General features: G+C 32.3%; 2 protein-coding genes across 7 annotated transcripts in view; one reads left to right on the top strand and one right to left on the bottom strand.

Annotated features, from left to right (window-relative positions):
- LOC143063636 (PAN2-PAN3 deadenylation complex catalytic subunit PAN2-like) overlaps positions 1–11,038 on the bottom strand; it is a 295,154-nt gene extending 284,116 nt beyond the window's left edge. Inside the window, exon 1 of one of the 3 annotated variants that reach the window (XM_076235882.1) lies at positions 10,974–11,038. The gene's annotated coding sequence lies outside the window, so the exon portion shown is untranslated. Of the gene's footprint in view, positions 1–10,755; positions 10,918–10,973 lie in introns of those variants that run through there. The other 2 variants (XM_076235883.1, XM_076235885.1) reach the window with 2 other exon arrangements.
- Positions 10,699–16,810, top strand: part of LOC143063638 (E3 ubiquitin-protein ligase E3D-like) — a 112,504-nt gene continuing 106,392 nt past the window's right edge. For 3 of the 4 annotated variants that reach the window (XM_076235889.1, XM_076235891.1, XM_076235888.1), the window contains exon 1: positions 16,010–16,140. In XM_076235889.1, coding sequence (XP_076092004.1) covers positions 16,061–16,140 — 80 coding nt within the window. In that variant the 5' untranslated portion in view covers positions 16,010–16,060. Of the gene's footprint in view, positions 10,845–16,009; positions 16,141–16,810 lie in introns of those variants that run through there. The other variant, XM_076235890.1, reaches the window with a different exon arrangement.

The following is a 16,810-nucleotide window of genomic DNA, read 5'->3' as shown; positions in this document are numbered from 1 at the left end:
AACATGTTGGAGTCAGATATTTCATGAAAATTTCCCTTGAACAATGTTTGTTGTATAATTTCAAACTATCAACAAACAGGATATGGCTACATGGCAGATATTAAAATTGCTTACCGTACTCCTTACAACTTAATATTATCAAGCTGAAGACCATGACAACCACAGAGGTTGAACCTTGAACAGCTGAGCAATCTAAAGTATTCAGACAACATTCAAGCTTGAACATGTTGAAACAGCTCTGAATTTGGAACATGATTAAATATTTGACACAACATAAAGGATTCTTGAGTAGGTTTCACAAAAAAACTTGTTGATTAAGATTGATTGTAAGTTTTTTTTGTGAAACCAACTCCAGACATAGAATGTCAGAATGTGATTTAGGAACTTAATAAAAATGCTTTGCTAATTAGGGCAGCCTGATACAACCGCAGATGTTGAACCCTGAACAGTTGGGACAAATCTGAACATAATATTCATGCTTAATATATATACATGTATATTGTCTGAACTTGGATTGTGATCAAATTTTTGACATACAAATGTAACATTGTAATATAGGTTTCTGACACAAAATAAATGTGGCATTATAAAGATCTTAAAAATTTGAAATTGGTTGAAATATTTGTATTCATTTTCAAACTGTGCAATTGAATATTTCTTGCTATTGTGCAAATGCCAATACTGTGCAATTGGATATTTCTTGCTATTGTGCAATACTATGCAATTGGAGATTCCTACTATTGCTCAGTATGTGCTAATACAGTATTGTGCAATGGGATGATTCTTACTATTGCGCAATACAATTTACCAGGATCAGAATACCAAACAAATCAAACACAAGTTATCTTTCTTTCTTAAATAGCCAGATGAAACTTCCTAAAGTGTAAACATGGCGCTTCCATTTGTTGAAAACCAATGTTAAAATCAGATGAAATTTACGGAATTTACTACAATTTGAAATCAGGAAACATTTCTTTTGAAGAATTTGGAAAAAGTGAAGCCAGACTAGTATTCCATTTTCAATTTTAGTATACTTTTTTGTCATAAATGCTGTTTTTTGTACAATAATTTGCTGGATACAACCGCAGAGGTCCAACCCTGAACAGTTGGGGCAAAAATGGACACAATATCCCCTTTGATACAGGTCTGAATTTGGACTGTAATTAAATATTTGACACATAAAAATGTAATAGGTTTCTGACACAGAATAACGTAGTCAAAGAACTTACACTTAGTTATATGATTTGAATTTATATTCAATTTCTTGTTTTTGTGCATTACCATACATGTCAAGTGACATGATATTCGCGTGTAATACACGCTTTTTTAACGGTTTACACGCGAGGATTTTGTCACATGGCGTGTACACGCTTTTCACCACTTTACACGCAATTACACGCTTTTTCGTTCTTTTCATTTTTTGGTCGTTAGTGATATCGCTATTCTCGGGTTTTTTCCTTATTCGGCAATAAATACCGAAAAATGCGAAGTAATTGTTGGCTGCCGTATTGTTTATTTTTCTATATGGACAAACAGATTTCTACAGGCCATGGGGATAAAAATATCACAGAACTGTTGGATCAGCTCTCATAGTACCAGCTTTCGTCTGATGAACTACCCAGTTTTAACCAGGCAATAGCAATGGGAACAATGGCAGAGATAATAGATGACATTTTGCATTGCCAAAAAAAAACAACATTATGACATTCTTTCAAATCTTGATGAAGCTAATTCAGTCAAATATCATTTCCTACTGTGGGAGAGCCTTTTCAATTATAAAGAAATTGACACTGAATTCTGATCAGAACTTGACATTTGTATTGTGTGCTATTATCAAATAAATGTAACTAAACTTAAAACTGGCAGTTGTTTTGAATATATGCCTATAGCTAGTGGTGGTGCTTTAAAAGCAACATAACAGACCACTGCTTAATACAATAAAAGTTCACAGTAGAATATGTATTGTTTTTTATATTCACAAATTTGTAAGTATTAATAAGTCCGCATCTACGTCACGCGTTTTCACACGCTTTTTGACATATCATGTCATGTCATGACATGATTTCCCATTGTCAGAGGTTGACATGTATGTGCATTACACTATGCTGTTGTGCAATACTAAGTTTATCTGTTTTCAGACAATATATATACAAAGAAGTAGCAATTGTGACACAATTTCTTAAATCTTGAGAAAAATTTAAAAAAAAAACACCAAACAAATGAGATTGATCACAAATAAACAATTTTAAAAGTTTATTAGCACTGAACCCTTTGATATACACTATTATTATTTTATATATATATATACATATATTGTTTCTGCAAAAAAAAATTAAATATCATTGTTATAATCTTCATTTCTACCTGTTATTTTAAACAGTCTTACTCTTTTCTGGGTGATTGATTTTGTGCCATTCAATCTTTGCACGCGTACGTGTACCGGTAATCAATGGTTTGACATTTGTTCCTGTACCTTTAAAACGAAATTTAATAAAATTTATTTTTCACTCACTTTCAGAGACAACGTACCTTTTGTAAGAAAACCACACGAAAGTTTAAACAAAATTGCATTGGGCTTGAACAGGCCTCCCAGAAAATTACCACCAAAGAGCTATTCAATGGGATGGTTAATGCCAAATTTAGTGTTGCCTAGGGGCTCCATTTTACCTGCATAGATCAACAGTTTGGAGACTAATACACAGATATCAACAAACCGGAAATGCAAAGATAGGCTGAGATTTGGTAGGCCCAAAAAAACAACACCAAAGGAGGAGCTCTATCTTTGCTTTAAGTCAACACGTGAAAAAATTATTGCGGCCACACGAGTAGTGCATAATCTAAGGGCTGCTACCGGGGTGTGTGTTTCGGTTAGAAATAGAATTCGCCTTCACAGACTAGGGATACATGTGCAAAGACCACATAAAGGGATGAAGCTAACACCAAATATCAACATCAAAGGCTAGTCTGGACAAACCACAATTTACGCTGGCTTAACAGGGACTGGAGAACAGTAATGTTTACAGATGAATTTGCTTTACAATGAAGTTCGCTGATAGTTGCATAATGGTTTGCGTTGGAACAATGAAAGATATCATGCAAGAAATGTGATGCAGAAGGATCATTTAGGTGGTGGCAGTTTAATCATTTTGGGAGGAATTCATTATGGTGGTAAAACAAATTTAGTGATTGTTTGTAAGACATTGAAAGCCAGGAGATATTGAGATTACATTTTCACACCTGTTGTTCTTCCTTTCTTTACCAAGCATAATCATAATGTGTTCCATTTTCAACAGGACAAAGCAAGACCACATACTTCTTGCCTGATGATGAATCTGTTCCAACATTCTTGATTGGCCAAGTCGATCCTTAGACTTCAATCCAATCGAACATTTTTGAGATCTGTTGAACCGACGCATCCTTAAAGTTCAAGGTGATTTTTAAAATTCACAAGAACTTGAAAATTCACTGATAAGGGACCAGGATGCGATTCCACAATGACAAATTCAAAAGATACTCATGGAATGCGAAAATGCTGCCAATCCGTCATTGATGCACGTGGAGCATGGACGAGATATTGACTTTTAATAACTCTTTACCCATTTCCACATTTTGACCCTCCGCAATGGCTTTCAATGGCAAATATAGTTTTAATTCCATTTTGTTGTGAAGTTTTTGTAATAAACAAATTTCATAGTTTTGTTATTCAATTTCAATATTTTATTGGAAAGAGCACAATGGGGCGTGATCCAAATACAGACAATTATAATATTAAAACAACACATAAATGAAATAAAGATTCATGTAACAAGTCATGAGCCAATTCTATGTATACAAATACATTATAAACTGATATTGATACCATAAACTTATATTTCAGTATTATTCTAGATTTTCATATATTTACTTAAAACACACAATCATGACAATATAAGATTTATATATATATATATATGCATATGCACAAACTAATGTAAAAGATTATTATCTGGTGAAACGGTATGGTGGTCTCTCAAATCAAGAGCTTCTTCAATATACATACAAATAGATTTTAATTCCTTTTCAGACATAGGATTTAACATTTTGGTAAAATTTTCATTCAAATTATTTGAATTAATATCATTAATTTTATATTTAGATCTAATTTTGTTATATTGCGGACATTCAATCAAGAAATGAATCTCATTTTCAATTTTTCCTGTGCAAAATTTACAAAATCTCTCATTAGATGGTATTTTTGGTCTTGCATACCTCCCAGTTTCTATTGCTAATGAGTGTGCACTAATTCTTAATTTAGTGAGTTTTTTTCTAAGGTATTTAGGAATATTAAAATTTAAATATTCTTGTTGTTTAAATTTAGTATAAATTTTACTAAAAAATAAAAGTTTACCACAGTTTCCATCTTTTATCTTAGAAAGTTCAAATATAATTTTATTTTTGTAGAAATCTTCTAGTTTCTGTTTGAAATTACTATTACAATGCTTGTTAAAGGGTATTCCAATATATTTCATTAATTCAGATAGTTTATAAGACCATGAATTTTCTCTATTTGTGAGAGTTTTGTCCACTTCAAAAGCAGCCTTGAGAATTTCATGCGGACCACCAGACCGACCGTTCACCAATTTCACTGATTCAACTTTTTTTGCTCAGTATATTTACTTCCATTACAGAAAAACTGTATTTGATGTTTCTAGAAACAGCTAAAAAATAATTCATACTAGAACTAGCTGACAACTTTACATAATTTAAAACCAATGTAAGGGAGGTAATTGAAATATAACATTGTAATTATTATCTTTTAAATTTTATTAAATGTTTATTAAATCAAACTAAACAAATTTAAAGCCTTATGACCAAAATTTGGACCAATTGTAAAATGGACAAAAACAACCAAATACACAGTTACCGTACATTCAAATCAAAAATCAAATGTTTCAATTTCTGCTGATTTTTTATACCCTCCGGCCTCCTTAAAAGTGTTTTTTTATTATCCTTACATTGAGGGGTTACCCCTCATTTGGAGTGTTAATCCCAACATAAAAGGTCCTTCTTTGAGCATAATTTTAAATTGGAGAAGTCAACAATCATTAAAAATCCTTCCCAGTTACACAAGTAAATAAATCCTGGTCTTCTAGCTACATGTTCATTTTTTCTTACCGATATAATAACTATAAAATCATGCAAATAAACTTAAGACCAGGTGCTCTGCAGGGCGCAGCTTTATACGACCGCAGAGGTCGAACCCTGAACAGTTGGGGCAAATATGGACAAAACATTCAAGTGTGATACAGCTCTGAATTTGGATTGTGATCAAATTTTTGACATAACATGGTTTTTTTTTACACAAAACAAATGTCAAGATTTTACAAATCAATTAAAGATTTCTTCTTCAAACTTATTTAAATCTAAAATTAAATAGTTGACACAGCATAGGTTTCTGACACAGAATGAATGTGGTCTACATGGTCTAATGAACTTAAAAAAATTTTTTTTGCCTTTGAGCAATTCACTATGCTGTTGAATATTAATCCTCTCAAAAAATGTTTGAAGAAATTTTCTTTTTATTTATAAAATCTGAAATGAGAAAAATTTAACCCCCCCCCCCCATTTTTTTTCTCACATCCCTGTTTCCCTTTTTCCAAAACTGATATCAATTCAAATTTCTAATGGAGTTTGCAACAATAACTACTCTTTTAAATACATCATAAAATATTAAAATGTAAAATAAAGTGCTTGTTATCACTGAATGGTAAAGATTGTTTTAATTTATCAGTTGGTAGTAAAAGTGAATATACATTGTATATTGCATAAAACAATGATTTAAGTTGATCCAACTACTATTCTGAACAAAGAAAGATAACGCCAATTGAAAATTTCTTGCTATTGCACAATATTGTGCAATTAGATATTTCTTGCTATTGCGCAATACTGTGCAATTGAAAATATTTGCTATTGCACAATACTGTGCAATTGAAGATTTCTTGCTATTGCGCAATACTGTGCAATTGAAAATTGCTTGCTATTGCACAATACTGTGCAATTGAAGATTTCTTGCTATTGCTGAATACTTAATATAATAATTTTGGATCCTGATTTGAACCAACTTGAAAACTGGGCCCATAATCAAAAATCTAAGTATATGTTTAGATTCAGCATATCAAAAAAGCCCAAGAATTCAATCTTTGTTAAAATCAAACTTAGTTTAATTTTGGACCCTTTGGACTTTAATGTAGACCAATTTGAAAACGGGACCAAAAATTAAGACTCTACATACAAAGTTAGATTTGGCATATCAAAGAACCTCAATTATTCAATTTTTGATGAAATCAAACAAAGTTTAATTTTGGACCCCAATTTGGACCAACTTGAAAACTGGGCCAATAATCAAAAATCTAAGTACATTTTTACATTCAGCATATCAAAGAACCCCAAGGATTCAATTTTTGTTAAAATCAAACTAAGTTTAATTTTGGACCATTTGGACCTTAATCATGTTAATGTACATGTAGACAAATTTGAAAACGGGATCAAAAATTAAGAATCTACATACACAGTTAGATTCGGCATATCAAAGAACCCCAATTATTCAATTTTTGATGAAATCAAACAAAGTTCAATTTTGGACCCTTTGGGCCCCTTATTCCTTAACTGTTGGGACCAAACCTCCCAAAATCAATCCCAACCTTCCTTTTATGGTCATAAATCTTGTGTTTAAATTTCATAGATTTCTATTTACGTATACTAAAGTTATGGTGCAAAAACCAAAAATAATGCTTATTTGGGCCCCTTTTTGGCCCCTAATTCCTAAACTGTTGGGACCAAAACTCCCAAAATCAATCCCAACCTTCCTTTTGTGTTCATAAACCTTGTGTTAATTTCATTGATTTCTATTCACTTATACTAAAGTTATTGAACGAAAACCAAGAATAATGCTTATTTGGGCCCTTTTTTGGCCCCCAACTCCTAAACTGTAGGAACCAAAACTCCCAAAATCAATCCCAACCTTTCTTTTGTGATCATAAACCTTGTGTCAAAATTTCATAGATTTCTATTTTCATAAACTAAAGTTATAGTGCGAAAACCAAGAAAATGCGTATTTGGGCCCTTTTTGGCCCCTAATTCCTAAAATGTTGGGACCAAAACTCCCAAAATCAATCCCAACCTTCCTTTTGTGGTCATAAACCTTGTGTCAAAATTTCATCGATTTCTATTCACTTTTACTAAAGTTAGAGTGCGAAGACTAAAAGTATTCGGACGACGACGACGCCAACGTGATAGCAATATACGACGAAAAATTAAAATTTTTGCGGTCGTTTAAAAATACAGTACAATAAAAAATAAAAGATTTTCATAAATAAATAATTTATAACTTTATTATATTAACAAGAAGTAATTGTAACAGGATGCTGTTACGAAGTCTCCCAAACAAAGCTCCCATAACTCACCATTCATATGGTCCCATGTTCATTTGATTTGATTTTTTGTCTCATAAAAAAATATATATGGCTTACGAGTGGGGATCTCCACCATTTACAAGTATTCAAACAGGAGGGGGTGGTGATGACCCCCAGGGACTTTACCTACATTTCATTTGATTAGTTTTATTGTCCCATACAAGAATATATATGGTTAAGGGGTGGGGCTGTTGACCGTTTACAAGTTTTCAAACAAGAGGGGGTGGGGTGACCCCCTAGGGACTTCCCTTTTATTTCATTTCATTTGTTTTATTGTCCCATACAAGAATATATATGGTTTAGGGGTGGGGATCTGGACCGTTTCCAAGATAATAGCACATTTTCAAATTGAACGGGGTGGGGAGGACCCCCAGGGACTTCCCTTTAATTTCATTTGATTTGTTTTATCGTCTCATTCAAGAATATATGAGGTTTAGGGGTGGGGATCTGGACCGTTTACAAGTTTTCAAACTAGAGGGGGTCGGGTGACCCCCTAGGGACTTCCCTTTTGTTTCATTTCATTTTTTGTATTGTCCCCTACAAGAATATATATGGTTAAGGGGTGGGGATCTGGACCGTTTACAAGATAATAGCACATTTTCAAATTGAACGGGGTGGGGAGGACCCCCAGGGACTTCCCTTTAATTTCATTTGATTTGTTTTATCGTCTCATTCAAGAATATATGAGGTTTAGGGGTGGGGATCTGGACCGTTTACAAGTTTTCAAACTAGAGGGGGTCGGGTGACCCCCTAGGGACTTCCCTTTTGTTTCATTTCATTTTTTGTATTGTCCCCTACAAGAATATATATGGTTAAGGGGTGGGGATCTGGACCGTTTACAAGATAATAGCACATTTTCAAATTGAACGGGGTGGGGAGGACCCCCAGGGACTTCCCTTTAATTTCATTTGATTTGTTTTATTGTCCCATTCAAGAATATATGAGGTTTAGGGGTGGGGATCTGGACAGTTTACAAGATAAAAGCATATTCTCAAATTAAAGGGGTCGGGGATGACCCCCCAGGGACTCCCCCTATATTTCATGTGATTTGTTTTATTGTCCTTTAATCATTTCTGAAGACTACATGTATCTATCACTTATAGTTTTCAAGTTATATTCATTTGAAAATTTTAGAAAAAAAAATCCCATAGGGTTCTATAGTAAACCCCTCCCTTCTTTCTGCCCCCCAAAATACCCCTTAATAGACCCCAATCCACAAAGGAAAGATCGATGGCTCACCTAGACATATTAGTCTAACATTCTATGAAACCCTAAGTTAATCTGACCAGGGGTTATGGAGAAACGCTGCGGACAAGTTCATTTTTAATGTGGCGGAAGAAAAAGAAAAAGAAAAAGAAGAAGAATAATAAAAATAATAAGAACTGAGCAAAAACAATAAGTCTCCAAACAAGTCTCCAAACTTTGTTTGGGAGACTTAATTAAAAGCATGAAAACACATTTGTAAATACATTATTAAATATATTTTTTTTTAAATATTTATAACAAAATGTTGATTTTCAAATTTAAATCTGTTTAAAATCTATGGTTTAAATATTCTGCCAGTGATAAAAATAGTGTTATGCAAAACTACATCATAAAACCAGTCTGCACCAAAAACTTTTTCAACTACTAGTGCGAAGAATAATATTCTGACATTTTTCTTATTAGTCCAAACAAAGTTTTGAAAAAACTTACTAGTCTGAAAGAAATTTTACCAGTCTGGGGCATCAGACTAGTGGCTAACCGTACAGACTGTAAAACAGATATGACAGACAATATTAATAGTTGTTTGCTATGAATTTCAAATGGACACATGATTTAACATTTGCAATTGTTACAAAACCAATTCTTTGCCTTTGGAAGTTGTTTAGTCTAGCACAAGATAAATGTACATGTTGCCACTCAAAACAGGAACTACACATTACACTGGCTTCCTTTGAATCTACATCTTGTGTGCATATGTTACATATGTAGATAGGGTTCTTTTTCTCCTTTTTATATACGCTCTAAACAGCTAGGGGTGTAGCTAGGCCAAAATGATGTGTACTTAAAGCCGGGGGTAAGTCATATGGCGAGGGGTCTTGGGGCCCCTCAAGGTCCCTGGAAGCTCTGGTGTTAATAGTGAAAAATTCTGCGTTCTCGCAATTTCCTGGAACTTAACATGACCTCATAAAAATCATATAATAATTTGAAGAAAAAAAGTAATTAGAGAAAAACAAACTTCTAATGTGTATTGGGTTGAGCTAGATTGGATAATAAGGAGCAGCGTCTGTGCAACTAACATGTTATTTTTCAAAATGAGAAAATACATAAATAAATACAATTACTTTCTCTTTGTTTTAGACTTTTTTTCACCTTTTCATTTTCAAATATAATTCTAAAAATCATTTCCTTCTTATACTGAAAAAAATGTGTCTGATGAAATTTTTATTTTTTCACGGTTTTTGTTTAAAGACCAAGCACGATAATCGCTTGATTATAATTGTATTTCTCAAGTCTTCTCATGGTACTGAAAGACCATTTTGCGATTGCATCGTCAACACAATCACAATGCTGGTTCCGTAAATGAAAAGAGTATACATGTACTAGTTTCCGGAATGTAGTATAGCTACAAAGTGACTATTATCATATTTGTATTTTACTTTTTAATTTATTTTTAGATAAGAAGTTTAAGTGTTTTAAGTGTTTATATGAGCAACATTAACAAAAGTTTTTAAATAGAAAATTTTGATATTTAATTATTATTCTTAAATTTTAATTCCAGTTAGATATAATTTAATCAGAGCCGGCTAAATAGCAAATTTGCTATTTTGCCGGTGCCGGTCAAATAGCCACTGCCTATTTATATTTATACTCCTTTGGTTTTACGTCTTTAGATAATAATTTCTGAAACAGTTAATTCCACAAATATTGAGTCTGGGTTTTTATAAATGTTGATGTGCATAATGCATTACATATAAGAGTCAGTTTATTGTCTTAATTTTGTATGCCATAACCATTTAATGTAAATGTGTTTGTGCGAATAAAATATTGTCTATTGTCTATAATAAAGCCTACCACTCTCGATGTTCTTAGTTACAGAATTTATTTAGGTTTTGCAGAAATAATAAACGTGAGTCAACAAAAACACGTGTCTTGTAACCTTTTCTTCAAAAAAAATCAGTACCAAAAATCTGGACGACAGTGCGATTTGAATGTTACGGTCTAAGTTAATTCAGCGGAGAAAAAGAGACTGGTTTCAAAGTGCATCAATTAAACTTTCCATTCTTATACTTTCATACAACTGTGACATACGAATAAATACCTGATAGTTGATACGTAAAAAGTCAGATCTACTGGTTTCCAATAGTTTATTGTCTGGTTAGTCACATGCGCGCTAAAGCCAAAATGCAGGTAAAAGTATACTTAATATATTATCTCCCATGCATTAAGTATAGTGAAAGTATAAATAATTGGTATTTTGTTGTAAATGTTATCATTAATTTATTAAGACATTAATCTGTTCAAATATTTGTCACTCACATTTCGAGCGGTCAAACTTCTGTGTGAGAAAAATTTAAAAACAAGGAACCAGTCTTAATTTATTCTGAAGAGTTTTAAGAGGGGAGATAACAGTACGCTTACGGTCTCACTAATTAGCGACAACAAGAATTTTAGCGACAACAAGCGACAAGAAGCGACAACAAGAATTATTTTAGCGACAAACAGCGACAAGAAACTATTTAGCTGTTATTTAGCGACAAGAAAACATTTTTTTTAATTAAAATTAATTATTGCAATAAATATTAAAAGAATATGCAAAAGAAAATAATTTTAGCGACAAGAAAGTTAAAATTGATAGAAAAAAATGAAACATTATTTACATAATATTTTATCATCTATTATGAATAACAGCCAGTATTACGTTTAATTATTGTATTATGAGATTACTTTTCCTTGTGTTTAAGAACATATTATTTATCTTATAATTTGTATTTTAAAACTCTTTTCGTGCAATATGTATTAAGCTCGCAAAATGAATTACTTGTGCATCATTGTCCTGAAAATATTGACACAAATTGTGAAATACAAAGAACTGAAACCAAACAGGAGGAAAAGAAAATTGAAATGTGAATGTTTTCATCTTTTTATTTGTTTATTGCCTCATTAAACGATATTTATCATGTTTATGCATATTGATTGAAGATGAAAGGAAATTAATGACAATCTTGAGTTTTTAACAGGTGTTCCCTATTTACAATGATTGTATAGTCTGGCGCGTGTAATTGTATAGTCTGACGTGTGTACAAAGTTGAAGGTGTTAATTGGATGTTATTGTAGCAATAAAACAGGGGACACGCGACTCGTTAATCTCATTTGATGTTCCACATTGTGTGTACTGTTATTACCTTAAGGGCATCCGATACAGTTTCTCAATAAAATGTCATTTTCTTAATTTTTAAATATGTTGTAGGCCTTGGCGAGTTATAAAATAAAACACAAAATAAAACATAGGTCACCGTGCTCGTTTTCGAGAAAATTGAGGCTGAAAATTGGGGATTTGTGCAATTTTGCAAAAAAGTTAAACAATGTTATAAAATTTTTGGAGCAAATATTCTTTTTCGTAAATTATTAAGATCGGGTTGAATTTGAAGCTGTGATAAGTGACAATAAGGAAAAAAATAAATCCCTACACGAATGACTATACAAATTTCCAAGCTTTGCTTGACATTGCGAACCAGATGCTCAAAGTGGGATTTTTTCAATCCAAAAAATATAGAAATAAAGTGTTTCTGAAAATGTCATTTTCATCATTTTTCTGCATGAACTGCATTTTGTCATGCTTTCTCCAAATCTGAAATAAAAAATATATGTCACCGTGCTAGATTCTATGATAAACGCGATTTATCCTAAAAATTGCGTCCCCCCTTTGTAACCTCAACGTTAGCGCTAAAGTGCACGACGTCGATGGCAGACTTTTTCGACGTAATCGTTGCAAATTACCGGCGACATTTTTCAGATGTATAAATATTGCTTGTAAAGAGCTAACTAAAAATTGGTAATATTGTTTTCGGAAATAAAATCATGTGAATCATAAATACGTCTCTTTCTAAGTGAGAAACATACCAAGAAAAGTGATTACGGACTGATGATAATTTTTACGGCTTTTAAAATTAAAGACTCAGCAATTTGAAACTTGTCATACACATGTTGCATGTACTGTACACACTCGTGCATTAATTTATGTATTAATTTATAGCATATGTTGACCTCTAGATGTTGTTTTTTTGTTTGTTTTTTTTTTTTTTGGTTGGCTGCTATTTCATTACAATACTCCTTTAAATCCTTCTATTCACGTTTTAATCACTTTTAAGAATTTCGCATTTATTCATAAAATTCAACTTTTATTCTGGTCAATGATTACAATTGAATAAAATTGGGAGACTCCTAAATATTTTTAAGTTCACAATTTTTATAGTTGACTATGAGGTATGGGCATTGCTCATTGTTGAAGACCGTACGGTGACCTATAGTTGTTAATTTCTGTGGCATGTTTGTCTCTTGTTGAGAGTTGTCTTATTGGAAATTATACCATTATCTTCTTTTTAATGTTATCAGAAAACAAAACCAAATCTTATCAAGGAATATGCTAAAGGATGCTTTTGTCCAGAGAGAGAAACTAGACCATATTTTGAAATTTTTGGATTTCGCAAAAACCATTGAATTAATAGCGAGAGGACTGGACATATTACCTATGCGTAATTTCATTGGTAAATAACTATATATTTTCATCAAAGCGCGACGCATTGCGGGGTACATAAATTATTGCACTTTCATTCCTCTGTCTGTCCTTTCGGTCCTTATGGTTAATCAGATTTTTCAAGTGTACAATTCTTGCCAAGTTTCTATAAAACTGATATCGTATGGACACGTTCGAAAACCAGTGCATATCAACTATTCTTTAAAAGGGTTATGTCATTTGGAAATATTAATTATATTGGAAATTGCATTGTATTTGCTGTCATTATCATTTCTCTTAATATATTTGTAAAAAAATAAAAACAAACAAAACAAACAAAACAAACAACTGCGCTACGAGCGCATGATACGCCCGTCGTCTTATGTAAAAAAAAAACAAACATAATACATGTTTTTGAAATAACACGGGTCTTGTTCAGGAAGTAATGCTAAGTATATCCTGACTCTTATGATCCCGCCAATGACACGGTTACAACAACGATATACATGTACAGAGAGGCATACAGGAGTTGTTCGCTCTAAATAAAACCCAACACAATTGTATATCGAAAGTGAGCATTTAATATAAAATGCCAATATCAAACAAGAGAACACATGTACAAATTATATGAAAAAACAAATTTTATAAAATATAAAAATTATTCATGTAACCAATATGGTAAAACCATGCATATGACTAGACTGTAAATAGTGATTGGTTCATCTGATATAATTAGAGCGAAGGTGGGGCATAAAAAGTGCCCAATTGTTCAGTTAGGAAGTTTACTTCTTCTTGTACCTAAATTTTTGGTATCAGTTTTAAAATATCATTGTTGTTTTTCTGTGCTGTAAAAAAATGAAAGAAAATCGGAGCGGGACTAAATTGTGGATGATGAATGATAATAAAAATGTCCTATGCTTGAACAGAATATTTTTTTCCATCAATTTGGGAATCAGAATATGTTTTCAAGACAAATACAACTAGTATAGTCCAAATAATTATGACAGTAAGGAAGGGTATATTAAATATTTGCTTTGACGTCCCGCCTTCCTGTGACGCGTGAAAGAAAAAAATATAATAGCCTTTCAAGACGTTTGGACTAGTAAACTACCATACCTCCTCCAACCTTTTGAAGTGCAATGATCGTTCCATAAATATTTTCCATCTGAATTTATTATTTTATTTCAGACAAAAACTATATCATATGTAGGACATACGTCCTGAACATGCATGAGATATTTGCCACTGGACGTTAAGCAAACAACAGTCAATCAATTTATTGGACATAGTCTGGGTATGAAGCTGGAATTTAAGGTAGCACCTTCCTCATATTAAAATTATTATTGACATGCATTATATTAGTAACATCAAAAGGGTCAGTCATCTTGAGATTGGTAACTATACGATATTTAAATTTGTTGAAGATCTCACAGAAACAGTAATGGGTTTTATTTCTTATGATTTTATTAGACTGTTATCCTTTTAGAATCAAATGCGCTAATATAATGGTGTAGAAGTTAGCATGCGGGAGAAACAGAAATTGGAGCATCGGAAAATCCACATTACGTTTCTTATTACGGAAAATTACACGCATTACGTCCCGCAAAAAGTGACGTTTTGCGGGAATTCAAACGCTTTACGTCGCGCCAAGAGTTAACTCCCTTGAAACTGTATCGGATGCCCTTAAGGTGAAGCCACATCTAATGTTGTTCCTATCAAGAACAATGAATTATACTGTTAGAAAGGAAATAATATTTCATGTTTTTGTTTCAATAAATCCTTCAAAGGAAAGTTGACCTTTTTTTGGGGGGTTTTTTTCCGCAAAAGTACGTGATCTGTATATGGACCCCAAGGTAGAACCACGTCCTCGTCGTGGGCTCTGGAAACACGCTTAAATAATAAAGATGGCAAGGCGTGGCTGAGAGTTTTACAAATAAAGCATCGAATTGACATAACAAGAGTACACTTAGAGCATAGTATTAAGCAAATGAATCAAAATATTATATTCCATTATGCCCGCTCCATATATATCTCCATTCGTTTATTCATACTTTGACTTTGATGAAAACAGATTCATACATTATCTTATACATATTCTTCATATTTAAAAATTAAAAAAAGAAGCTCAATCTCTTTCTTTTTCACAAATGTTAAATTTCTTCATCTACCAATATACTAATATAAACTTCACAATCTCTTTCTTTCTCACAAATGTTTCATTTCTTCGTCTATCTGTAACAATGGAGACATTGAAGATGAACTTCACTTTCTTTTAAAATGTTCCTCCTATAAATATGTGAGAGATAACCTTATTAAAAAATTAAATAATGTTCTATTGAACAACAAATTTTCTTCCTTATCATATAACTTGCTTATATCAATTCTAAATAGTAATTCCCAAACAATATTAAAAATTGTTGTCAACTATTTGAATGAATGCTTGTTGCATGGTGAGAAACTCATTATTAAAAGGTACTTGATTTTTGTAATAATGTATATGCTTCTCATTTATTTTTTATATATTTCTCTCATAATTATCCACTGTCACTCCTTCATTGTATATATGTTATTGTAGTTAGTCTTTAATTTGTTGCCATAACCATTTATTGTCAATGTGTTAGTGCTAATAAAGTTATCTTATCTTATCTATATAATAAAACATTTTAATTAGACATATCTGCTCGTATATTTAAAAAAAAAAACATTACATACAAATTTCTTTATATCTAATAAAAAAAAAATGTTTTCTTGTCGCTAAATAGTTTTCTTGTCGCTTGTTGTCGCTAAAATAATTTTTGTTGTCGCTTCTTGTCGCTTGTTGACGCTTGTTGTCGCTAATTAGTGAGACCCGTACACAACACGTTTTCTACTTTCATTTTCCTGATTTGAAATGGAAGCAACAAGAACGTTGCTATATTCCGAGATCAAAGAAACTTTGTCATCTTTGAATATAACAGTTTTTGACAACAGGTATATATCAAATATCATTAATTCAACAAAGAAACCAATTGCGCAAAGATCTTAGGTATTTGCACAGTCAGGGGACCATTTGATCTGTTTGATATTTGGGGGGGGGGGGGGGGGGGGGGGGGGGGGGGGGGGGGGGGGCAGCAGGATTTGTTTATGATCGGTTATTTATTTTTGTAAACTAAGAGGACAGACTATTCATTTTCTGCACTATTGAAGTTCTGCACTATTGAAGCAAGATTTTTCATTTTCATTAAAGCAAGGGACTGATTATTCATTTTCACAACTATATTTTTGATATTCGAAAACATACAATTTTTTAAATGATTTGTTTTTTATAAATAATACATATAGTATAGTCAAGTCATTATGTACCATTTAAATAGATCATGGAAGTATTATATTGACAGGAACTACAACGATTAATTAGCATTTATTTATAACCCGTGTACAGGGGTAGCCCTGTAGAAAAGATATGGAAACTGTCTAATTAGTACGCTGTCGTTAATTTCTTTTGTGACTATCTGCGATGCCGCAGTCATAAATTGACCAGAGATACTTCTTATCAATCACATGGTTTTAATCGAGACAGCTTTACAATATTACCTGTCGGAAAACACCTTTACTTATTTCAATCGCGTCGGTAGACCTTTATTTGAGAACAACTTATTTA

The sequence above is a fragment of the Mytilus galloprovincialis genome, chromosome 2 (assembly GCF_965363235.1).
Source record: "Mytilus galloprovincialis chromosome 2, xbMytGall1.hap1.1, whole genome shotgun sequence".
NCBI classification, from domain to species: domain Eukaryota; kingdom Metazoa; phylum Mollusca; class Bivalvia; order Mytilida; family Mytilidae; genus Mytilus; species Mytilus galloprovincialis.
The sequence above is the reverse complement of the archived record's forward strand: the minus strand, read 5'-3'. Positions and strand labels throughout refer to the sequence as shown.